Source organism: Geotrypetes seraphini, chromosome 4 (assembly GCF_902459505.1).
Source record: "Geotrypetes seraphini chromosome 4, aGeoSer1.1, whole genome shotgun sequence".
Classification (NCBI taxonomy): Eukaryota; Metazoa; Chordata; class Amphibia; order Gymnophiona; family Dermophiidae; genus Geotrypetes; species Geotrypetes seraphini.
In genome coordinates, this window is record NC_047087.1 from 106,498,838 (window position 1) to 106,524,121 (window position 25,284).

Sequence of the window (25,284 nt, forward strand, 5' to 3'; positions counted from 1 at the left end):
GCAGCAACTGTATCACCTGATGAACAGCCTGATGCCCCTCTATTTCAAAGGGATCTCTGATCAACCAGTCATCCAGATACGGGTGAACCATGAAACCCAGGTTGCAAAGATGGGCTGCTACCATTATCTAGGTGAAGGTCTTAGGTGCCGTCACCAATCGAAAAGGCATCGCCACAAACTGGAAATGATGTTTCAAGACATGGAACCTCAGATACTTCCTGTGGTCTGGAAAAATGGGAAATGTGGAGTTACACTCTGTCAGATCCAGGGAAGCAAGGAACTCCCCTAGTACCATCAAATCTATCACTGAGCGCACCATCTCCATGTGGAAATGGGGCACTTTCAGTGCTGCATTGATTGCCTTGAGGTCCAGAATTGGTTTCCAATCTTCGGAGCCTTTCTTTGGAACAATAAATTATATTGAATATCTCCCAGAGCCAGAGTCTCATTCTGAAACGGGCTCTATTGCCTCAATATCAGGTAATCTGTGGACGGTGGCCTGTACCAGAGCTGCCTTCTCGGGGTGACCCAGAAAATACTCGGTCAGAGGGCAGAGAAATTTCAGTTTGCAGCCATCCCTGAGAACCTCCAAGAACCAGTGGTCGGAGGTAATGGCCTGCCATTCTGCCAAAAAAGCTGACAACCACCCCCCAATGTATGAGAGGGGGGGGGAGAGAGACTCCAGTCTAGCATCAGAATTGCTTCTTTGCAGGAGCCACAGGATGACTCCCCATGGAAGGCTGGCATTGAGAACCACCAAAGAGCAATCTGGCAGATGAGGAGGACCGCTGGTCAGCGGGAGGACCCAAGTACAAACAAGAGCGTCTGAAGGGATGAAAATTAGGATGCCTCAAAACCCTGGAAGGGCAGGATCTATTCACAGGCAATGACTTGGGACTACAATCCTGCACATTGGCAGAGGTCATCCAGACCCTGGCCGAACAGCAGCTGTTCCTTAAAGGGCAACCAGCTCAAGGTCATTTTAGAAGATGAATCGCCACATCACTGCTGGATCCCTAGCATCCTGAGAGCTGAAACAGAACAGGTGGAAAGATTAGCAAAGACTTTCAAGATGTCATACAGGGCATCAGTCATATAGTCCACTTCCAAGAGTAGGAAATCCAAGTCACAGAGCACCACAGTGTCAGGATCAAGGCATAGCTTGGAATGGAATGCCCGGGCCACGAAAGAAGAGACCAACGCCTCCTTAATGCCAACGGCCGCCGAATCAAACAGACACTTAAGAATGAAATCAACACATCAGTCCTGAACATCTTTCAGGACCATTCTCCTATCACTGGGGAGAGAATTTCACTTGGTGACCTGTGCACCGAGGAATCCACCTTTGGGGCAGCAAAGCGATTGTTAAGGCATCTGCCATGGAATAAAGTCACACCACGGTGCAAGCACATTTCAAGGGACCCGCAGGAGTCTCCCAAATATCCGTCAGAGTCCGAACTAGGTCAGGATGATCCAGAAAAGAGGCAGATTAAGACTAGAGAATATCATGGTGGCTGTTACCCGTGGCTAGCCACAGATAACCTGTCAAAATGGTGGGAGAAAAAAGTGGTCGCCAAGGGTACAGGGACAATGCCATTCACCGCCCTGTGGAGCAGTGAATGGCCTTATCTCCGCAGTTAAGGGAACGCACACAGTCACCTATCACAGGCATCTCCCTCCCTCCCTCCCTTCCCCTTCGCTGGCGATTTTTAATATTCTTTCAACAAGCAGCCAGAGCCTTGAAGTCATATGCGGCTGCCGGAAACTTCTCCTCTGACGCAACTTCCTGTTTTCGGTTGCGTCAGAGAAGTTTCCAGCAGCCGCACATGACTTCAAGTCTCCGGCTGCTTGTTGAAAGAAAATTAAAAATTGCCAGCGAAAATAAGAGGAAGAAAGGGAGGGAGATGCTCGGACCATGGCGCGTGGGAGGGAGGGAGGGAGCTGCTGAACCGCGCAAAGGGTGATGAAGGGGGGGTGGAGAGAGGGGAGAAGACGCTGAAGAGAAATGGGGAAGAGAGAGAGGGGAGAAGATGCTTAAGGAAAGTGAGTAGGAGAAAGTGCAGCAGACACTGAAGGGAACTAGATAGAAGGAGGGGATAAAGAAAAATAAAGGCATATGCTGGATTGGGAAGACAGATAACAGATCTGAGGGATGAAAGGAGAGAGATCCTAAAAACCACCTGGGGGAGGGAAGGAAAAATGTAAGGGAAGAAGACAGATGCTAGACTAGGGGGGGGGAACGGAGGGAGAGATGGCACAGTAACAGAGCATATGAAAGAGGCAAAGAGAAGACAGTGGATGGAAGGAATTGAATGAGGAAAGCAGAAACAAGACAACAAAGATAGAAAATAAATTTCTATTTATTTTCTTTTTGCTTTAGGATAAAGTAGTATATTAGTTGTTTCTTTTTATACTTTAATAAAATAAGTTCAATATAAAATTATTCGAGGCTTGTTTGGATGGGATCAGATGATTTGCGGGGACAGGGATGGGGACCGAGCTCGCGGGGACAGGGACAAATTTTTTCCCCGTGTCATTCTCTAAGACCTCTGGTCACTCATGAGGGAATATTCTGCAGTGACAGGCTGCTCAGACTGCAGCTTTAATTCCTGAAGAGTTTCAGAGATCAAATCCACAAGATATGCATGCTTGAAAAATCTGCGCACAGTGGGATCCTTCACCAAATCAGGGGCTCCACACCGATCCAAATCCTGAAGATCCACAAGATCTGCCACATCTACAGCCACCGCGGTGCCCCCCCCCCCCCCCCCCCGCGAAAGCAGAGGTATGGAAAGCGTATCAGGAACAACTCATGGGCACTACCAGCTTACCTGCCGGCACCCCCGAGGGGAGGCAAGAGAAAATAACCTGGTCCACAGGAGCAGGGGTCCATGCAGCTGGCATGGAGGCCAGTTGAAGGGAGAAAGGCAGAGACTTTTAGCCAAGTATGCATGATACAGCATATTAATAAAATCCAGGGGAAACCCATCCTCCACGGCAGCAGCTGACCCCTGAAGTCCAGTTTTGGAATATTTGGAGAATTTACAAGGCTTATCTCCCGAGACACGCTTGCGTTTCGCCATAGCATCACCTGCGTACTCCCCAGGGCCCCCCAATGCCATTTTCACAGGAGTTGGGGCAGAATGAGCTGGAAGACCCTCTATGGAGGTCGAAGGCATCAGATCCAGGCAAGCCTCGAAAGTCTCGCAGGCCGCAGCACACATGGAACACGGCTGCGCATCCAACAGCCATCCACTGCAAATAAGGCATGAATCTATCACATCCTGCCCTGGGGAGGCCATCAATGTGGTTTTCTTACAAAAACAAAGTTGGCAAGTACAAGAAATAACTAAAATCAAATCGGAAAAAATCCAAGATGGCCACCGTGAATACCAATTTTGACTAAAAATAGCTCAGGAAAACCACAAAGAACCCTAAAAAATAGCAGTTTTAGGGGTGAGAGATTAAGGTATGCAGGGAACCCACCCAAAAAACCCTTTTTAAGACCCCTCCCCCCCCAAAAAAAAATAATAATAATATCGATGACATGTGCTGAATGGGAAACACTGCAGACAGAACTGAAACAGCTCACAGGGAGATCCTCTGCTTTGAATAGCTGGAAAGCTGGACTTTGAGTCTTCCGACTGCCCCACTGGCTGGAAGTATCCACAGCTGGGTACTTCCACCACCTACGGACATGCCACGCATATGCCTGATGGAAGAACATAGTCTGGCTCCGATCCCTGGCATGACTCCATGGAACCATGCAGCCTGTGCTCAACCCACTAGCGGATGAACCTGGGGTGAGCAAGCTCCAAAGGGAACGGTCCCTGAGCCCCAATCTGATGTGCAGGCTGTCCAGAGGGTATACCGACAGGCAGTGAATCCCCAGAGGCAGACTTTTCCAAAAGTCAAGAGCTGTCCCCGCAGGGAACCTCCACACCATAAGGGTAAAAACCACAAACACAAAGACTGAAATTACGTGAAATAAAACACGAACAGAAAAGACAAGCTCCTACAGCCTGGCTTGTAGGAAGGAAAACTGATTTCTACAGGCACGATGATGAGGTAAGAGGGGGTGGGGTTTAAGTCTTTGAAGTTTCCTACAAAGTCCTGGCGGGTAGACGCTAATAAACCACTGGTCCCGGAATAAAGTGGGATTGTACAAGAAATCTGTATTGCTTCTGTGCCTGGCTACCTGCTATGAGTTTGCAGCATCATGGATAGTGGAGAGAAAGAGATACGGTATATTGAATTGTTGTTGAGAGCTTTTTGCCCCTGCCTTTGTTTATGCTGGTCCAGAACCATGGAAAATCTTTGCCATTTTATCCATTTGGAATCAGTTACCTGAGATTTAATAAGCTGGCTAAATAGTGGGTATTTTCATTATAAGCCAACTTTCTCAGTGGTACTGGTATGGAGCTTTTAGTAGTGAGTTACTTGAGGAAAAAAAATCAGAATTTTGATACTCTATATTTGTGCGTGCTTCGTGCAGTTTTATACTTTTTACTTTGTACCACACTTACAACATATTTTGATATGTAATCAAGCTGAATAAATAAAGTCCTACCAGCAAACTGGTGCAATCTAATTTGACAGCAACATAATACTTGCTATATAATTACCTGAAGATAATACATTTTCTCTTTGGCCACAGAGACAAATGGGAGAACAAAAAGTGCTTTCTTATGGGTTTCCAAGACTCTCTTCAATATAAGCAACTCAGCTACTAATGTCTTCCCAGCACTTGTAGGAGCTAAAAATAATACAGCAAGGGAAAATGTGAAAAAGGAGACAAGGAATCAGATAATGAACCATGACAAAAGTTGACATATCCATATACTATACCTGAGTACACCAAATTCTTTCCTTCTAGTACTTGACCAAGCATCAGGCACTCTGCTTGCCATTCAAACATCTGTACAACCCCTAGTCTGTGGTACTTCTCCAGGACAGGTTTAGGGAGACCCCAGCTTGTCAACAGTAGCTTATCTGCCTTATTTTCAGGTACAGCCATATGAAGAGTTTGCCCTTTAGGAACAATTAATTATCTCAAAAGTTAGAAAATCAATTTTATTATTTCAAACAAAACAAGAAAGATTTGATCGAGTCTATGAAATGAAGATCATAGATACCCTATCTAGAAAGGAATCTAGAATAATACCTAACATACATCACTTTGGGCTAGAAAAAAAGTTTATATTCTGCTATTTAAGGGCATAAAGATCTATTCTAGTGCAATAGGAATATCAGTCTTGACCAACAGGTATTTATCCAACTTCACTGTAAAGTCTGTAGAGAGCCCAATTTGCCTATTTTTCAGCTCCTCTTCCTCTCACCCTGGGCTGGTTTTCCTCAGTCTTACTCTCTAAAGAAATAAAAACCCTGCTATTTAAGAAATCCATAAAGACTAACACCGTATGAAACATTTCAATCCTCTGAAGCAACCCGCTCTACTCTAATACCTCTAGACATGTCCAGAAATCCTCTTCTGTAATCCGCCTTGAACGGCAAGGTAATGGCGGAATAAAAATCACTAATGTAATGTAATACAGCAAAGTTGTAGAAGCTTCTCTGTTGTGCTTGGTTCTATTTTTTTCTTTTTCGGGTTTTTATTCCATAAGCAAGACTTTTTGGTGCTGCAAAGGCTCTCGGTTCCTCCTCCTCCTCCCCCCCCCCCCAAGACTTTTCTGGCTGTGAGAAAATACAGATTATCAGGCCCGCAGGCACATGCTTTGCATGTTTCCCATATGGCCAGCCTGTATTAACAGTCCAGAGGCTCAGGGATCATTCCCATGGGAGCAGTCTCATCCTAGCTTTCATCCGCGGTGGGCTTGAAACACAGGCTATGCAGTTTCCTTGACAGTTTTGTACCAGAATCAGGGCCGACTGCATTCCTCCCCCCACATCATCATGTAGGCTCCGGTGGGAGTCTGAGGATCTGGTCCCATGGGGAGACTGGATGAAAGTTTGAACAAACAAGCCATTTTTCACTTTGGCGGGTTTCTCTGAGGAAGAAATTTGCTCATAACTCTAAAGGTTCAGTGTGAGAAGCTCCCAACATCAAGCATGGCTGTTATAGCCAATGGGAAAAATCGGGAGGGTAAGGCAAGGGTCCTCAAAAGTTAAATTTCAGAGGTTTCTGAAGTTAGGGCCAGGGTCCTTCACCTCAACCTCCAAGAAACCCCTCCCTGGATTTTTGTGTTTCTCTTTTGCCCCCATGGGCCATTTTAGGCACTAAAATCTTGATTTTCCAAATTTAATTTTAAGTCTCTCTCCATCTGCCTCAAAACCCCTCATTTTTTATTAAAAAGAGCATAGAAGGACTCTTCAGGTAGATATTCTTTAGATTTTTTTTGTGTGTAAGTTTTTCAAAATACACGGGATGACAACCCCCAAAGTGAACACCAGCAAAAATAAAAAGGCTAATGGCAACATACTCAACAATGTATAATGGTGAATATCAACCCAACATCCACTGATCAGCCTCACCCAGTCCCCCTAGCCTCCTATTACACAGCTAACCAACAAGTCCCACTTCCACCCCACATGCCCCCCAAAAAATTCCCCACAAGAATACACCCCTATCACCAGATTCCCATCTCCCCTCAAACCACAACACCCAGAGCCATCCCTCCACCCCCCTCCCAAAATTATGTCAACCCCTAAACCACAAGTCCAGAGTGATGAGAGAGAGCCCTCCAGTCGATGTAGCTGGACCAAACTTTCCAATAGGGTGCCATCCGCATGTGGCACAAGGCTGTCAATTTATACATCAGATGTACATAATCCAAGCGTTGAATCAACAATTGGCGATCCTGCAGCTTCGCTATGCGCCAGCAGGATGCTATCGCCACCCTAGCCAGAGTGACTAAAAACACAGCAAGCTTATTCTCCGGACGGGAATACCCTAGAATCAGAGAATTTAACAGCCCTCCAGTAATACCGGATAATGCTTCCCAGTAATACTCACTATTAATTGTCCAAACATAGTCCAATATTCTTTAACTCGGGGACACATCCACCATATGTGGATAAATGAATCTCGAAACAGAAAATGTTTCTTTGCAGCTACATTGAGGCCCCACACATTAAAGGATAGGAGCCGAAGCTCATCAGGTGTCCCCATTAACCACTCCTAGCGACCAGATCTGCAAGATATCGGTATGACACCCCTCAAGACCGTAGGGGCACATCCCCCCACACCACTCCAGACAACCCACCAAGCTGACATGTTCCTGCCCAATCCCTTCACCTCCCCCATCCTTCCCCTCCCCCCAAACACCAATTCCCATAAGTATACCACCTAACCCAAGGGCTACTGAAAACCTAACAGGTACCCCCCAGATACCAGAGGAAGGAGAGAACCCCACATACCCAATAAGCAAAACCCACTCTCACCCCAATAGCAATCCCTGACCCCACAGGAGCCCCTCAGCAGCTCACTAAATACAAGCTTGGTAACAGGGAAATATAGCCCTCCCTGAACGGCTCCCAACCACAGAGATATTCAATACCATGGGCTCCAACAGAGGGCCTGTGAACGGAAACAACCAACCAGATCCTATAAGTCCAGGACCCCCCAAGAGGTCACCCGACGAGAAGGAAACGTTCCATGAAGTCTGTCAGTCAGCTTCTCAAGGGGAGGGGGGCCAGAAAGAGTAGGCACACTGGGCGACTACCTCGTCAGCCGTCCTCCCCACCGAGTTATCCGCTGCCAGCGGGGTCAAGGAAGCCAAGGAACTGCCGACGAGGGACGCCCAAGTCCACCTCCAGGAACCCAAGCTGCAAGCAAAAACTGCTCCACCGGGAAAAGGCAAGCTGCCTCCTGCAAGGTCCGCACAGTAGGCAAGTTGCCTTCATGATAAAAGAGCTGGGCAAAAGGGTGGTGCCAATGGTATTTCACATTATGCTCTCAGGTATTGCAGGACTGGGCGTAACTCAGCTTGCTGCCTAAGAGTGACAGAAGCCAGATCTTGATATATCTCAATCTCAAACATGTCCCACTTCAAATTTGATTGGGCTCTAGCAGCCCTCATTATAGCCTCCTTTGTTTTGAAATCAGTGAAGCACGCCACAATGTCCTGCGGGGCTACCAGAGCCCGGTGCGCCCTTTCAATGTGAACCTCATCCGAGGAGACAGATGCAGTGTCCGTGGAAAGAAGCATGCTAGCAACCTGCTGGACCACCCGTTCACAGTTAGCATATTCGGCATGCTCCAGGACCCCTCTCACCCGCAGGTTGGAATGGCAGCCACTATTTCCCAAGTCCTCCAACTTATCGAGGACATAGGAATGGTGAGCCAGGGCATCCCTCAGTTTAGAATCTAGCACCTGCAGCTGCTCATGGTGTTCCTCCAGGCAATCCTCCGTGGCTGAAACTCGATGGCCCAAATCTGCCATTTCGCCACGGAGGTCAGCTGCCAGCGTTGCTAACTCGGCCCGCACCGATTTGACATCCACCCAAATTTCATGCAACAGGCCGGTAAGTTCCGACAGCGGTTCTGCTGCCGACTGGGATACCGAGGGATCTGACATCACTGCATCTTCTGCACTCGGTAAGGCTGCCCACGGTTTTCCCTGCTCTGCCTTGTTCCCGGCTTCCGCCGAAGACAGCACAAAGCCAAAGTCTTTCAAAGATTTTTTATGGGGCGCTGCCATCAGTGCAGACCAGACGGCGCCAGTAAATATCAGGCACCAAGATTCAGCCTCCCAAGCCCGTTACAGTACAGCTTGCTCCCTTGAGGATGATTATAAAATGCTAGGCATGCAGAACTGCTCAGTCAACCCGCCATCTTCGGTGGTGACGTCACTTCCTGATATTCTTTAGATTCATGCCAAACTTGTGGCAGATGCCTGTCCGAGGGGAGATCACTGTTCGACGTGCAGCACGGCTCATGAAGGGGGTGTGGGATCTTCAGGCTTCACCCCTTCTCATACCTCTGGGGGGGGGATTGGAGCTCATATGGAACACTTCCTGGCCAAGAAAGTTTGACTGGAGATGGAAAATGGAGAGTTGGTGTTCCCGACAAAGTGCAGTCGCGTGCTGGTAGACAAAACAGAGGGCATTCACAGGAAGTCCTGCCAGGTTCCTCCGATGAACCTGGGCAGTGCTTTGCTCCTGAATTTATACATATGATATATGAAGCTCTTTTAAGCTACAGAAGTCAGCCTGGCCTTTGGGGGTCTTGGCAAGAGTAGCAGCTGGACACCTCCTCGCGAAGGGTGCAGCTAGTGAAAGTCATGCTCAAGTGTAGGGGACCCAGACAGAGCAAGATTTGGACAAAAATGGTTCAGAGTTCATGCCTCTGTTTTCTCAGTTGGGGTCCTCTGTGCTTGGAGATACAATATCTTAGCTTAGTGGGCTAGACAATGATCAGGTGGCATCCCTAGATCTTGAAGAGAACCCAACAGTGTTCAAGCCATCTGCACTGCAGAGAATTATTACTGAGATCCCTCCAGGAATTAAAGCTGGAATAACCCCAGACCTCTGCTATGCAGTGCTCGCTCATGAACAGCACAAAGGTGCAGGCGGCATGCTTTCCCTCACATTCAGACATTACCAGGATGCTCACTGACTACTGGGAGGTCCCTGAGGTTAGCCAAGTTTATGACAAAGCTCTGCCTGATGGATGTCGAGTTCCAGCAGCTGTTTAATATGTCAAAGCTGGATTCCCTGGTGGCACAAATTACTAAACGTACCTCCTTTTCCAGTGAAGGTGGAGTGGTTCTAAAGGACGCCCATAACCACAGACTGAACTTTGTCATTAAGAGGCAATTTAAGGCCTAATGCTAAACCTAAAAGCAGCAGCAGCGGCGTCACTTGTCACCCAAGCATGCTATTCAAAGCTCAGCCAGGCAGACCAGGATGACAACAGAAACCCCCAGTTCCTGCTGGCGTGGGTTGATTACATAGTGGATGCACTGTATAACCTTTTCAGGGTCGAGTAAGGTCTCAGCATATGCCATCTCCACCCGCATAATACTCTGGATCAGAAAGTGGGAGGGTGATTCAGTCTCTAAAGCAATGTTGAGCAAACTCCCCTTTAAAGGGCAATTACTCTTTGGCAAGGGTCACGACAATCTGATGGCCAGTGTGGCAGATAGTAAGACAAAGTCCTTACCAGACCACAGGCCACCAGGGTCCAGTCAGGGAAATTTTTGTGGCTCAGTGTCTTTGCCCCCCTGTGCACCAGCCTTTTCCATCCTAGAATCTTAATCTCATCCTGCGGGCACTCATTCACATTCCGTATGAGCCTTTGGAGACCTCATTCATGAGCTTAACAGTCAAGACTGTATTTTTAGTGGCCATAACTTCAGCCAGAAGAGTATCAGAATTTCAGGCGCTGTCCTGCAGGGAACCCTTCCTCAAGATTTGGTAGACCGGTGTCTTGCTTTGAATAGTATTTTTCTTCTTATTGAAAGTAGTTTTCAGTTTTCATGTAAACCAGGAAGTGTGTCTACTGGCTTTTTTGCCCTCCAGGGCAAAGGAGGAAGACAAGATCCTGAAATGCTTGGATGTTCGAAAAGTAGTTCTTCGTTATTTAGAGATGATGAACGAATTTTGCCTGTCAGATCATCTTTGTGCTCCTAGGTGTAGCACAACAGGGACAGTCGGCATCAAAGGCGTCCAATTCAAGATGGATTTGACTAGCAATTTTTTTGGTCTATATTGAAAGCAGAAAACAGTTTCCAATGGGAGTAAAGGCACACTTCACCAGAAGAGTGGTGGTGTCCCAGGCGAATGCTAGAGTTGTCTCTCCTGAAGAAATCTGTAGGGCAGCCACATGGTCTTGCCTCCACACTTTTATCAAGTTTCACAGGGTGGATGTTACAGCCAGAAAGGGATGCAGAGTTTGGTTCTGTGGTGCTGGGCTGGCAGCAGACTCACTTGCCCCTCCATAGGCTCTCAGAACTGCTTTGGTACATCCCGTTGGTCAAGACCAATATTCCTGTTTCACATAAATGGAAGATTAGGTTCTTACCTTGCTAATCTTCTTTCTTGTAAACAGGAATATCAGACTTGACGCCCACCCTGTCAGTTCATTAACCTGCTTTCTGTCTCAGACTTGTCTGGAAGGTCAGACATCTTGTTTACTTCCACTGGACCTTAGGGTCAAGAAAAATATTAAATTTTATTGCAGTAGTGTCGAATTTGTAAATTGGGTAACTTGAATTGTTGAAGCAGGTTGCACACAGGATTCATTTCACCTCATTAGACATTATAAAATGTTATAATTAATGCTGGTTTTTGTTGAGAACAGACTTGTGTTGTCTCAGGGAAAATCCTTGTATTCCCTCTCTCTTTGTACACACTCTAGGGATAACTAACTGTTTTGATACAGACTGAGGAAATCCAGCACAGCCCAGAGTGAGGAGGAGGAACAGAAAAATATGTAAATTAGTCTCTCTACAGACTTCACAGTAAAGGAGGGTAAATACCCATTGGTCAAGACTAATACTCCTGTTTACAAAAAGATTAGCAAGGTAAGAACCTAATTTTCTATAACAGGAAGTTTGATTTATGTAAGATCTAGTATCACTTCAAAAGCATACTTGAAACCATCTTTGAAGGAATGGTCTAGCCGCTCATTTCTTAACTATGTTAAAAGGGGAGAAGGGAGAAACAAAAGCCAGAGAGAAAATGGACTTCAAATAAAAAATTGAAGTATAGTCAGGAACCAGAATAAAGAAAGATTTGGATCTTACCTTGATAATCTTCTTTCTAGTAGATGCATCTACCCTATTTCCCTGAAAATAAGACCTATCCCAAAAATAAGCCCTAGCATGATTTATAGAGGCTCCTAATATAAAAAAAATACACCCTAGTTAAGATCAATACCTGAAGCCGCCCCCCCTCCCCGAATGTCCCTGATACTCCCCCAACTCCATCCCTGCCTGATTCGCCCCCAAAAATCTGACTCATTGATTCCACAACCCCCCACCCCGGTAAGATCTGACATACCCCCGCTCCGAGGTCTCCTAAAGCAGCAGTGGTAGCAGCGCTCTGAACGGGCTGTTTCATGGGCTTTCCCACTGCATCACTGAGTGCTGCCACCGCTGCTGTTTTTGGAGGCCTCTGAGCATAGGTATGCCAGTCTCACGGTGGGGTTCTGCTGCACAGGGGGATGGCAGGGAGGGATCGAAAGATGCTGCACAAGGAGATGGGTGAGAAGGAAAGAAAGATGCTGCACATGGGGGGGGGGAGAAAGGAAAGAGGAAGAATTGGGGTAGGGGTAGAGGAGAGGGAGAGATGATTGTTGTACATGAAAAAAAAATAAGATATCCCCCCAAAATAAGCCCTAATGCATTTTTTGGACCCCAAATTAATATAAGACACTGTCTTATTTTCAGAGAAACACGGTAGTAGTTCTGAACACTAGGGTTAAACATTTGAACCTGCAAGTTGCTTGCAAAATGCTGTTAAAAAAATTGTAAAGAATCCTTAGCATCAGTAACCAACTATAGACCAGTGGCATCCATTCCATTTTTTGTAAAAATCATGGAAGGACTGGTACATACCCAATTGATGGAATACCTTGATCAGTTCTCTCTTTTACATGAAACTCAATCTGGTTTTAGACTTTTGTTTAGCACTAAGACAGTAATTGCAGCCATCTTGGATAATTTACGCTCCTTATTTAGCTGGGGCCATAATGCCCTGATCATGCAATTCGACATGAGTTCTGCTTTTGACTTGGTGGATCATGAGAAATTGTTATAATGCTTAGACGCAATTGGCATCAGAGGAGAGGTGTTAGACTGGTTCCGAAGTTTCCTTATGTCCCACACCTATCAAGTACGTTTCAATTACAACCTTTCTAATATCTGGAGTAATCCATCTGGCGTTCCGCAAGGGTCACCATTATCCCCATTGCTTTTCAATGTTTACATGTCATCATTAGGTGTGCAATTGACCCAGCGGGGGATAAAATTATTTAGTCATGCAGATGACTTTAAGATCATTATCCCATTTGCTACTTCTCTCTCTGAAGCTACCTCTATGGCAACAGAAGTACTAAACTTGATGGAACAATGGATGACTGAATTTAGACTGAAGCTTAATTAAGAAAAAACAAAATTCTTTGTAGCCTCGTCACATCCACTTGTCACTAAAGCATCACTGTGTATCAATAAAGTCAGTTACCCTATTCAACCTACTATGAAGGTTTTGGGGGTAATACTGGACCAGGGCCTAACCATGAAAGACCAAGTGGACTCCTTGGTTAGAAAGGGTTTTTTTACCCTCTGGAAGCTTTGGTCCAGTAGAGCATATTTTGATGCTTTATCATTCAGAATTCTGGTACAATCCCTTATACTGAGCCATCTTGATTACTGTAATATCGCCCATCTGGCAATTCCCCAGAAGAATATGCAGAGATTACAACTGGTGCAAAATGAGGCGGTCAGGCTGATTTTTGGTTTGAAGAAGTCCAATCACATAATCCCTTCCTACCAACTCCTGCACTGGTTGCCGATGGAAGCACGTGTGAAGTTTAAATTTTGATGTTTTTGCTTTAAGGTACTATTCGGTTTAACCCCTAAAATATAACTGACCTCTTCTCTTTCTCAACCAATAGACATAAGAGAAGCTCACACCTGAAGTTTGTCTCTCCACGAGTTAGAGGATGTAAATTTAAAAAGACATCATCAACATCTTTTCTCTTATCAAGCAGCATTATGGGGTAAAGATCTGGAAAAAATTACTTATGCATGCTAATAACTATGGGGAATTTAGGAAACATCTAAAAACATATCTGTTCCTGAAGTATTCAGGTAGCTGATCTGCACAATCTCTCCCACAACAACTGATCTCTAAAATTGTTAGTCACTAATCTCTAACTTTGTTAGTTCTACTCAATTTGTAGCATTTTTAATCATTGTAAACCGTATAGAACTTCACGGTCCTGCGGTATATAAACTATTATTATTAAACATTTTCAATTTACTCCTCTTTCTCAGGGAGCTGCTCTTGCCCCCTCAGTTTGTAAAAAGCAATCAAGTAGCACTGTAATAGCAAACATACCTGGAAGGAGAGAGACGGAAAAGATCCCCTACAATTCTGCTCTTTAACACTTATCAACATAACATTCAAGTAACTGATCAAAGCAGATACCAAAACTATGTGCAACAAGCACTCATATTATATAGCGCTTGTAGCTCCTCACATGTCCTGCAATCAAGCAAAGACTTAGACCAGACTTTACCTTCTTGCATTTTTTTTCCAGCTTATCGACAGACAGAGAAGTCTCCAAATCCTAAGGTAGAAGATAGGTTAAGCCCACTTACACGGTGGGGCTTCAGGACTACTAGACACATCTACAAAAAAGAAGAAGACCACTGCAGTAAGAACCTAATCTTTCTTTCTAGTGCAACATTTCTAGTAGTCCTGAATGCTAGGGGCCTACCAAAGCAGTCTCCCAAGTCTAGGGTGGTCTTCCTAAGCCTGATTCAAAACAGAGAACCCAAAAGTGACGTCTTTCTGGACTGCTAGGTCCACTCTAAAGAACCTGGTAAAGGTATGAAAGGTAGACCATGTAACCGCTCTACAGATTTCCTCGAATGAAACCACCTGAGACTCTACCCATGAAGTAACAACTAGAGTGCACTTTCAATGTGATTGGCAGCTGCTTATCCAAGCCCATATATGTGGAGGTAATTGCCATTTTAATCCATCTGGAAATTGAGGCCTTAGACATCAGTCTCCCTTTCTTAGCCTGACTGGTCAGAACAAAAAAGTAATACGATTCAAAACTCATTGGTAATTTCAAAGTACCAGAGAAGCACTCACTTGATATCCAGCAAATGCAAAACTTTATCCTTTTTCTTCAACCCTGTAGTGTGAAAAGCGGGCAAGCATACTTCCTGACCGTTGTGAAAGGTAGAGACTACTTTCGGTAAGAAGGATGAAACCCTGCATAAGGAAAGCCTCGTTTCTGTAATCTTAAGAAACGGCTCCCTACAGGACAGAGTTTGTAATTTGGAGACTTGCCTCACCAACATAATCACTACCAGAAACACAGTCTTGATCATAAGATCCATAAGGGAAGCTTCCTGTATGGACTAATACAGAGCTCTACTGAGACCTATCAATACAATGTTAAGATTCCAGGACGAGAATGGGAGATGCACCAGAGGGCTCAACTGAAGAGCCTCTTTAAAGAGCTGGGCAACATCTGAGTAAGAGGCCAGATAACCTCTTTGTCTCCAAGACTGCTATCTGCACTATCAGCAAACTGACCAACAGACTCTTCTGAAGTCCCTCTTACAAAAAGGCCAGCACTACTGAAATCAGAGCTCATAAGGGTTCTACATCATCCACAGCACACCAGTGCTGAAAGGACTTCCAGGCCTTAGAACAGGCTGTTATTGTCACAGGCTTCTTGGCTCTAAGCAGAGTGGCGGCAACCACATCCAAGTAACCATTGATTATCATGACAGCCCGCAAGCCCAAAATGTTCTGGATTCCCTGAGTGAGAAGATCCACTTGAAGATGAACTAGGTATGTATGCCAAAGTCTGGAGGGGAAGTCGGTTACCACTAGGACTACCAACCCCAGATACCTTGCAATTATGCAAATGACAACATAGCATTGGACACAAGGGAAACATTACAAGAGCCCCTTCTCTGGCCTAATACATCTAACACCATGCTTCCAGGCTCGTGCCTTCGACTGTAGAAGCAAGCCACCTTTGTGTGTACTACTGAGACCATCAAATCCATCTGTGAATGCACCCACCGCCAAACTATCAGGTCTTGGGGGACAGCGACCATTCCCCCAGGTTGAGAGCCTACTGGCTGAAGAAGTCAGCTTACACATTTTCCACTCCCGCTATGTGTGTGGCCAAGAGAGCCTGCAAATGAGCTTCTGCCCACTGAATGAGAAGTCGAGCTTTTAGGCACAATGGGGCGTTTCTGGTGCTTCCTTGCCTGTTGACATAGGCCACTGCTGTCAGATAATGCCTTGCCTTCCAGAGACTTCTCCAGAGCCTGCAGCACTACCTGCATGGCTCCAAGTTCTAGGCAATTTATGGACCACTTTTTCTGAGCCAGTGACCAACAATTCTGAACCGTGTCCATTGCAATGCTGCCCCCCCCCCCCCCCCCAACTGTAAAGGCTGGCATCAGTCATTAGTATTTCCCAGGAGAAAATGCAGAGAAGGAAGCTGTCTGCAGCCACCACTGCAAGCTGTTCCTCGCTTCCAGAAACCATGGAAGTGATTGCTGAAATGAATCCATCTGAAGAGACCAGCGAGAGAGGAGAGTCTTTAAGAAGACTCATGTGCGCTCTCACCCAAGGGACCAACACTATGCCTGCCATCGACCCCATAACCTGCAGATAATGCCACGTCATGGGAAGTCAGACTCTGTAAGTTCAAAATCTGCTTCTGGAGCTTCAGTCAGTGTGGCTCTCGAAGAAAAACATGGCCCAAGATTTTACTGAACAAAATTACCAGGTACTGTAGGCACTTCCAACCAACTTTTCTTGCAGTTGACTATCCATCCCAGGTCCTGGAGGAATTGGACCACTCTTGAAACTTTACCTTCCTCCTTGGACAGAACTCTGATCAGCCAATCATCCAAATATGGGTGCACTTGGATCCCTACCTTGTGGAGCTGTGCTGCTGCTACCACCACCATGAACTTGGTAAAGGTGTGGCGTGCTGCAGCTAAGGCAAAGGGGAGTACAGAGAACTGGAAATGCTGCTCCAGCACATAAAACCTCAAATACCTCCCGTGGGCTGGAAAAATGGGAATGTGGAATAGACTTCTATCAAATCAAAGGAGGCAAGAAATTTCCCCGGTGCCACTGCCGCTATGACCAACGGAACGGACTCCATGCTGAAGTGCAACACTTTCAGCACAGAACTAACTGACTTATGATCTAGAATTGACCTCCAGTGGTCTGAGGCTTTCTTTGGCACAATGAAATATCTGCCCGAGCCCGATTCTTCGTCCAGAACTGGCTCTATAGCAAAGATCCAGTAGCCTTTGCACCGTAGCCCAGAGTTTAAGGGCTCTCTCTGGCCAGCAGGCCTGAGAATCTACAAAATGGTCTGAAAGGGAGGCATAGAACTCAATTTTATAATCTTCTTGAACAATTTCTAGGACTCAGTGGAGTGCCCCAGGGCTCGGTCTTGGGCCCGATCCTATTGAACATCTTTATAAGAGACTTGGCAGAAGGGCTTCGAGGTAAAATAACATTATTCGCCGATGACGCCAAACTAAGTAATGTAGTGGGCAAATGCACAACGGACGAAGATTCAATGCCCGACAACATGATGCACGACCTACTCCTACTGGAGCGCTGGTCTAGGACCTGGCAACTCAGCTTCAATGCCAAAAAATGCAAAGTTATGCATCTGAGCAGCCAAAATCCATGCAAGACTTATACCCTTAATGGCGAGATCCTAACAAGAACGGTAGCAGAACGAGACTTAGGGGTGATCGTCAGTGAGGACATGAAGGCTGCCAATCAAGTGGAGCAAGCTTCATCCAAGGCAAGACAAATCATAGGTTGCATACACAGGGGTTTCGTCAGCCGTAAGCCAGAAGTCATTATGCCATTGTATAGATCCATGGTGAGGCCCCACCTGGAATACTGTGTGCAATTCTGGAGGCCGCATTATCGCAAGGATGTGCTGAGACTGGAGTCAGTTCAGAGAATGGCCACCCGGATGGTCTCGGCACTCAAGGATCTCCCGTACGGCTAGAAGAACGGCTAGACAAATTACAGTTATATTCGCTCGAGGAGCGCAGAGAGAGGGGAGTAATGATCAAGACGTTCAAGTATCTCACGGGCCGCATCGAAGCGGAGGAAGATATCTTCTTTTTCAAGGGTCCCATGGCAACAAGAGGGCATCCGTGGAAAATCAGGGGCGGGAAACTGCGAGGTGACACCAGGAAATTCTTTTTCACTGAAAGGGTGGTTGATCGCTGGAATAGTCTTCCACTGCAGGTGATTGAGGCCAGCAGCGTGCCTGATTTTAAGGCCAAATGGGATCGACACATGGGATCTATTCACAGGGCAAAGGTTTCAAGTTTTAAGTTTATTAGGTTTCTTGATTAATCGCTTAATCAGACTTCTAAGCGATGTACATATTAAAATTTACATTTGTTAGGTGACAATACAATACATAAAATACTTAAAAAGGACTAAATTACACTCAATTTAACATATTCTTAACATTAGGTGAGGAGGGATGAAATACAATTCATTAAAGTAAAGTAAAGAAAAGACATTAAGGGAAAATACAAGAGGGTAACAAATAAAAAATATAATAAAAAAAAAGTAGGGTAATAAAATAATAAAATTAGTTTGCAAAGGCATCCTTGAAAAGAAATGTTTTTAAGTTACTTTTAAATTTTCCAAATTCCTTCTCCTCCCTTAAAGAAATAGGGAGGGCATTCCAAGTCTGCGGTGCAGTACATGAAAAAATAAATTGTCGTCTAGTGTTTATAATTTTCAACGAGGGAACAGACAATAAGTTTTGTTCATTAGATCTTAAAATTCTCCTTGCAGAATATGGAATTAATAACTTAAATAAAAAAGCGGGGGTCATATTATAGAGGGTTTTGAAAGTAATTATACAAAGTTTATACGTTATTCTGTGAATAACTGGAAGCCAGTGAGCATTTTTAAGAAGTGGTGTTACATGATCAAACTTTCTAGATTTGGTTATTAGCTTAATTGATGCATTTTGTATAATTTGAAGACGTTTTATTTCATGTAAAGCAATTCCTTTAAAAAGAGAATTGCAATAGTCGATTTTAGACATCACCAAAGAGTGAATCAGGATGTTAAGTGATTTGGGACATAGAAATTTAGAAATAGATTGAATTTTACGTAACCTGTAAAAGGTAGTTTTCATGATGTTACTGATATGGTCGTGAAAATTAAGTTTGTTATCGAAAATTACCCCTAAAATTTTAATATTTTTAACTGATTGTAGGGGGGCATTTTGAATAGAGATAGGAGTAACAAGAGGGAAACTATCTTTCCACGGAAAAAGCATGACATTAGTTTTTTTGATGTTAAGTGCCAATCTGTTTGTATCCAGCCAATGATAAATTTGGTCAAGTTTTTCGTTGATCGCTGAGATTTCAATTGTATTATTATTATTTAAAGGATGCAGTAGCTGAATATCGTCAGCATAGGCAAAAACATGAAAGCCTACAGATTGGCATAAGGTCATTAGTGGTGTAAGAAAAATATTGAAAAGTAAGGGTGAAAGAATAGATCCTTGGGGGACCTCATGTGCAATTTGTGTAGGTTTGGAGGAAGATTCCTTAAAAGAACGGTAGATGTGCGATCAATGAAATAAGATGTAAACCAAGCAAGAACTTCATCTGTAACCCCAATAGATTGGAGTCTGCTAAGAAGAAGTTGATGATCAATCGTATCAAATGCTGCTGAAAGATCAATAGAGATTAACAGCACCGATTGATGATGATCTAAGAAATATTGAGTAGAAGTGGTCATGCCAATTAGTCAGTGTTCCGTGCTATGGTGCTGTCTGAAACCAGTTTGATTCGGATGTAACACGTTAGTTTTTTCTACAAACTCTGAAATTTGATTGAAGACAATTTTTTCTGTTAATTTTGCTAAAAAGGGGATGTTAGATATAGGTCTATAATTGGATAGATCATCGTGACCAATATTTTTATCTTTAATAATGGGACGGTAGGGGAGGGTCATTAGGGTGGGCAGACTAGATGGGCCGTGGCCCTTATCTGCCGTCTATTTCTATGTTTCTATGTTTCAGTCAGTCTGTGCCAAACTGAGCCCAGACCAACCAATAGGCCGACAGCCTATCGAGGCATGGCCCCTGTCCTGGCATCATTGTGCTCTTTTGGAGGCTGGGGAGGAGTGAGAGCCAGAGACTTGCTGCCTCCTGCCCATGATGAACCTCTGCCAGTACCCCTGAAAGGACCTTTGAATAGTTTGGCTTCCCACATAAGTACAGAATCGAGCCTCAAAAATTCCCACATCCCAGATTCCAAGACATCCGAGGTCGGCTGTCTGGCAAGGCCTTGGGGTGATGGCCATTAGGTCATCTAGGCCCTTGCCAAATAGCATCTGCCAATGAAAGGATACTTCTGAGCAACTTGGTTGAAAAAAAAAAATGAGGGGGCAGGAACAGCTTCATGGGGGAGGTGGAATTTGAAAATGATTGACAGCATTCTGCAAGCAATTTGCAGGTTCAGATGCATAACCCACAGTGCACTAGAAAAGCTATTTTATTTTCAAACCCTCTGAAAACATATCTTTCAAGGTCCAGATGATGAAACTATAATCCAAGTGGAAATCATAAAAATATAATGAAGAGTCTCTAGGGCACTGGAATTCACTTACAGTCATTAAGCACCACGAACAGCTTGGGTTTGAAGTAATGCTAATGAATATGAGACAGATTTGCAAACAGTGGGAATAGTATGCACATAAAACCATTATGCTTAAACCCAACACACTTGTAGTTATCAAGGATTAAATGTGAATACCACTGCTAGAGTAAATGACTGAATAATCATACAAGAAAAAAAGATTACTTTCAACGTTTAGTTTTTAAAAAGATAAAGCACTAAAAGTTTAGAATTAGAAAGTTATACCTGTGGCATTTAGACTGTCCATGAGTTTACTACTGTCCAACAGCGTGTGTTCCAGGCCAGCTGGAGGTGTCAGCACCAACAAAGACAAGCTAGCTGTTGTGTGTTGTTGCTGCTGCTGTTTGTGTTTTTGTTTTTCTAACAAAGCTGCCTGACAAGTCGGACTGAACAAAATAAAGTCTTTTGAGTTCTCCACATCGTTGCTCAGACATGGCAATATCCTACTGGGTTTCTTGACCTTACAATGTCTCTGAAAATTAGCATGGCACACAATCTGGGCATTATTGAAATCAATGCGAGAAGAAGTCACAGCTTTCTTTGAAGATGAATTTCCAGAATTCTCTAAATCTGAACTTGAGAAAGACTGGGCACTTGTTCTCTTTGCCCTTCCAGACCGGTGCACAGAAGTGGGTTTGCACAAGGACTGAACTTTGGATTTCTGCACTTTATTAGCACTGTGCAATTCACCAAACAAGTCTGTCTGCATGACTTTACATGTTGTTAATGTTCTTAAAGATTTACTTTTACTCTGAGGTTGCATTCTAGTAGCAGTCACAAAATTTGTTTGAAAGCTTCAAAGCAATGATACTGTACCCAATCAGACCTGCTTTTTAGGGTAATATTCTCTTCTTTCTTGCTTACCTCTTGTTTAGTTGCAAGAGATTATTTCAGTTCTGTTGCAAGTTGTTTCATAATAAATAAATAGTGTTCTCATACTTGGAACAATATATAAAAATCAATTCCATTCATACAGAAAAATGAGAACACAGCAAACTGTTACATGAAACCTTTGCTGACAAACATTTCTGGGATCACAATAATGCATAGCTCTTAAAATAAGTTATAATATAGAAAATAAATACTGTAATTTTATAAACTTTCTCCATACCTAAGATGCTGTTAAAAGTGCTGAAAATGTCACATAAAAAATTAGGCCTTGTCTAAAAAGTACTCATAGTGCAGGCCTTTGCGTATTTGCATAATAACAATGGAGTTTGGCAGAATGTAATTGATGTTATGATTTACAGGTGTATTTTAAGTACATATTAACATTTAACTTGCACTTGAGCAAGCATGTTTGTCCTCTCAATCTAGGCAATATTTATGTCATTATATATATCTGTCATTATAAAACTGGTTAAAAATAAGCATCCATCTGCCAATTAAACTAGGTACCCGTTATAAAATTACTTCTATATGCTGTACCATACAGTAAAGAAATATTTTTAAAAAGTTCTATGTACTTAATTTTTAATTTTCCTAAAAATCATTCTAGGGCCATCTTCGTGCTACAATTTACATCTTAAGGAGATCTGAATTTGGAGATCTCATCTGTTAGAGTTAGTCAGAATTGAGATTGTGCAGTTATTAAGTTTAAGTCAATCAGTTCTTTAATTAATCTATGAATAGTGCTGCGAGTGCATCTTGGAGGAAAAGGCCATCCAGGTCATCTCAACTGCATGCCATCTGGGAATGGAAGGAAAAAGAAAAAAATAAGCATTCAAGATAGTTACATAGCAAGATGGCCTGGTTATCATATACTGTAGAGTCATATATTGCTAGACATACGGCACTTCTTGTGATTTGAATGGATTTATATACACTTAAGTTAATGTTTTATTTGTTTACTTGTTTAATCCCCTGAGACAAACTTTGTGGACTAGGACTTTTTATGTTAATAAATTTGCTTGGTTGTTCTATGACATCTCACTTGCCATTTTCTGCCTGTTTAACATATATTGAGGCAAGTTTTCCCTTTTCTTGTTTGTTTAGACATTGGATTAACCATGTCTGACTATAAACAGAAATCACAATCTGAAAGTTAAAGTGAAAAAATACAATTATAAAGTACCACATCTACTAAATTGCTGATCAGCAAGCAGTAGTTCTATAATCTAGAATGATCACAATTGACAGCACCATAAGGTGAAATATGTTCTTACCTGCTAATTTCCTTTCCTTGAGTCCTGCTAGACCAGTCCAGACAAGTGGGTTATGTCCCCCGACCAGAAGATCCAGCCCTTTATTATTTAAAAGGTCCAGCCCTTTACTATTTAAAATACTTCATTCACTCTCTTTTTCTGTGGATTATTTTATACCACATTGGATTAATGTGCTTATCCCTCTCTATCTGGTAATTATGTTTTCTGTACTCTGTAAATCTATTTGAAAATGTTATACATGATTCTCTTTAACCTGTAATTGTAATCTTGAGATCTCTACTAATTATTTATTTAATTAAATTATTCATTCCCATTCCCCTATCTCCACAATTTAACAACAGTTCTAGAGTCTGATTTAACAATCCTGCTGCCTGCTCATCCAATTCAATCCAATACTCATCCTCTAGCTCTTCACCATTTAAAAGGTCTCAAATAGTTTAAACTGATTTCATTCTCTTTTTATTTAATTTAGTTACCCCTTTTTAATCTTATCTTCTTATACATTGTGATCATATAACCATGCCTCTCATATGTGAGCTCTCCACATTAAGTCTATGTTACCTACCTTCTTTCACCTTCATCTTATGTGACTAGCTTCTAGGCAATCTTGACCACGGCACCACTGTTTCACAAAAGCCTCTGAAATCTGATTTGTATTACCAGTCTAGATCTCCCCCCCAAAAACTCTCCGATATCCAGGATAAACCCCATTGTCCACTAAGCAGGTGCCTAATGCCCGTTCCTTCACCTTCCCTTCCCCCAAGACTCCTATACATCAATTCCTCCTCCTAATACTGACTTTCCCCAATCTCCCTCTTCACCACTCACTTTTTGATTTCACTATCTCACCCTCCCTTTTATCCTCCACCTTCTTCCCAGTCCTAAATCTTCAAATACTTTCTCCCACTCATTCAGCTATCCCCACTCTACCTGTATGCATTTCGACCATGCTTCTCCTACACTCATCTATATCAGGGAACTCAAAGTCCCTCCTTGAGGGCCACAATCCAGGCGGGTTTTCAGGATTTCCCCAATGAATATGCATTGAAAGCAGTGCATGCACATAGATCGCATGCATATTTATTGGGGAAATCCTGAAAACCCAACTGGATTGTGGCCCTCAAGGAGGGACTTTGAGATCCCTGATCTATATTCTCTTACTTCTCCTCTTGCTCTCTGCTGGGGACATCAATCCCAATTCCAGTCCTCCTAATCAGCCCTCACCCCACTCATGTGGGTCATACATAGAGAGCTACATGGAACAATTCCAGTGGGGATCTCGTAGGGATCTCGTGGGGTTCCCCCCCTCCCCCCCCGGAATTGCAGGGATGGAGGCACCTTGAAGGGGCTCTCACCAGTGTGTGTCCAAGCAACACCTCCTTCTTCCTGCTTTCCAGCCACACTCTCACCTCCACAAAGATGCGTGGAGCGCTCCCATGCCGCTGACCCAGAAGCCTGCCTTCAGATGTCAGAGCTGAAATCAGAGGGAAGGATTCCAAGTCAACCACATGCAGCATGAAGGAACTGCAGCCCTGGGAAGGCAGGAAGGAGGTAGCCCATGTGGACAGCTCTGTAACATGTTCATGGGAAGGAGGTATGAAGTACTTGGGTGACAGAAGGGAGGGAGAGAGCGAGCGGGTGCATGTTGGTGCAAGAAAGGAAAAGAGAGGGGGTATGAACTTGGGACAAAGGCTGGAAGGAAGAAAGAAAGGAGGGAGGCACGAACATGGAACACACAGGGGAAGAAAGGAGTGCATTTGGACACAGAAGGAAGAAATGTGGCATGAACTTGGAACACAAAAGGGAGAAAGAAAGGGGGCACAAACTTGGGACATAGGATAGAGGGAGGGAGGAAAAGAGACGCTGAGGTGGGAAGGGAACAGAAAGGGAGAATTGTTGGGCATGAGTGTGTGAGTGAGAGGGAAAGAGATGGTGCATATGGGGAAAGGAAGAAAGGAGAATTGTAGGGCATAGAGAGAGAGCAGTGAGGTAGAGATGGATGATGGAGAGAAATGTTGGATAAGGTGATGAAGGAACATATTGAAAGGGAAGAATGTTGGACATGGTGGTGGAAGAAATGGAGGGAGAGATGTGGTTAAAAAAAGGAATTTATTGACTGAAATATGTTAACTTTGGGAAATATATATAGCAGATGTCTGAAATGCATTTCTGTTTTTATTTCATCCATGCTGAAATATTTGCTGAGATTGGTGGGTATCCCCAAGCACCACCAGCTGAGGACCTCCTCCAAAGACAGCTAGAACTTCCCTCGTCCAAGCGTAGCAGTTGCAGGCAGCATCCCTGAGCCACTAAGGTGCCAGCATCTGTGACTCAGGGACGCTGCTACTGCTTGCCAAGCTTGGCAAAAGGGACCCCCGGCCACCTTCAGAGGTAGTCCTCAGCTGACATAGCTTGAGGTTCCTCCTCAACTAGAGTATTTATATTTACATTAGAGGTTTTGGCAGAGACCATTTACAAAGTATGTATTCTTCCCAATTAATATTTCCAAACTCATAGTGTCTTTGCTCATTTGTAAATGGGTCTCTACCAGATCCTTTAATTCAGTAGTATAATTAAATGAAATAATGCAGCAAAAGGAAGGCCCCAACGTGGAAGACCATGAATCAGCCTGTTCAGAGGGCTGCCACCGCTGCTGTTTGGAGTAGAGGTATGTCGGTCTCACAGTGGGAGGGTCAGCGGGGTTCTGCTGCATGGGGGGGATAGGAAGGAGGGAT

At 44.0% G+C, this 25,284-nt stretch overlaps 1 protein-coding gene across 8 annotated transcripts in view; it reads right to left on the bottom strand.

The window, feature by feature from the left end:
* Window positions 1–25,284, bottom strand: part of POLQ (DNA polymerase theta) — a 321,333-nt gene that overhangs the window by 274,877 nt on the left and 21,172 nt on the right. For all 8 annotated transcript variants that reach the window (XR_004539268.1, XR_004539267.1, XR_004539270.1 and 5 more), the window contains 3 exons: window positions 20,610–22,073; window positions 4,849–5,031; window positions 4,626–4,756 (listed from right to left, as the gene is read on the bottom strand). Coding sequence is in view for 4 of the 8 variants with exons in the window: in XM_033942580.1 (XP_033798471.1) it covers window positions 4,626–4,756; window positions 4,849–5,031; window positions 20,610–21,147 (852 nt within the window). In the remaining 4 variants the exon portion in view is untranslated. The remainder of the gene's footprint in view (window positions 1–4,625; window positions 4,757–4,848; window positions 5,032–20,609; window positions 22,074–25,284) is intronic.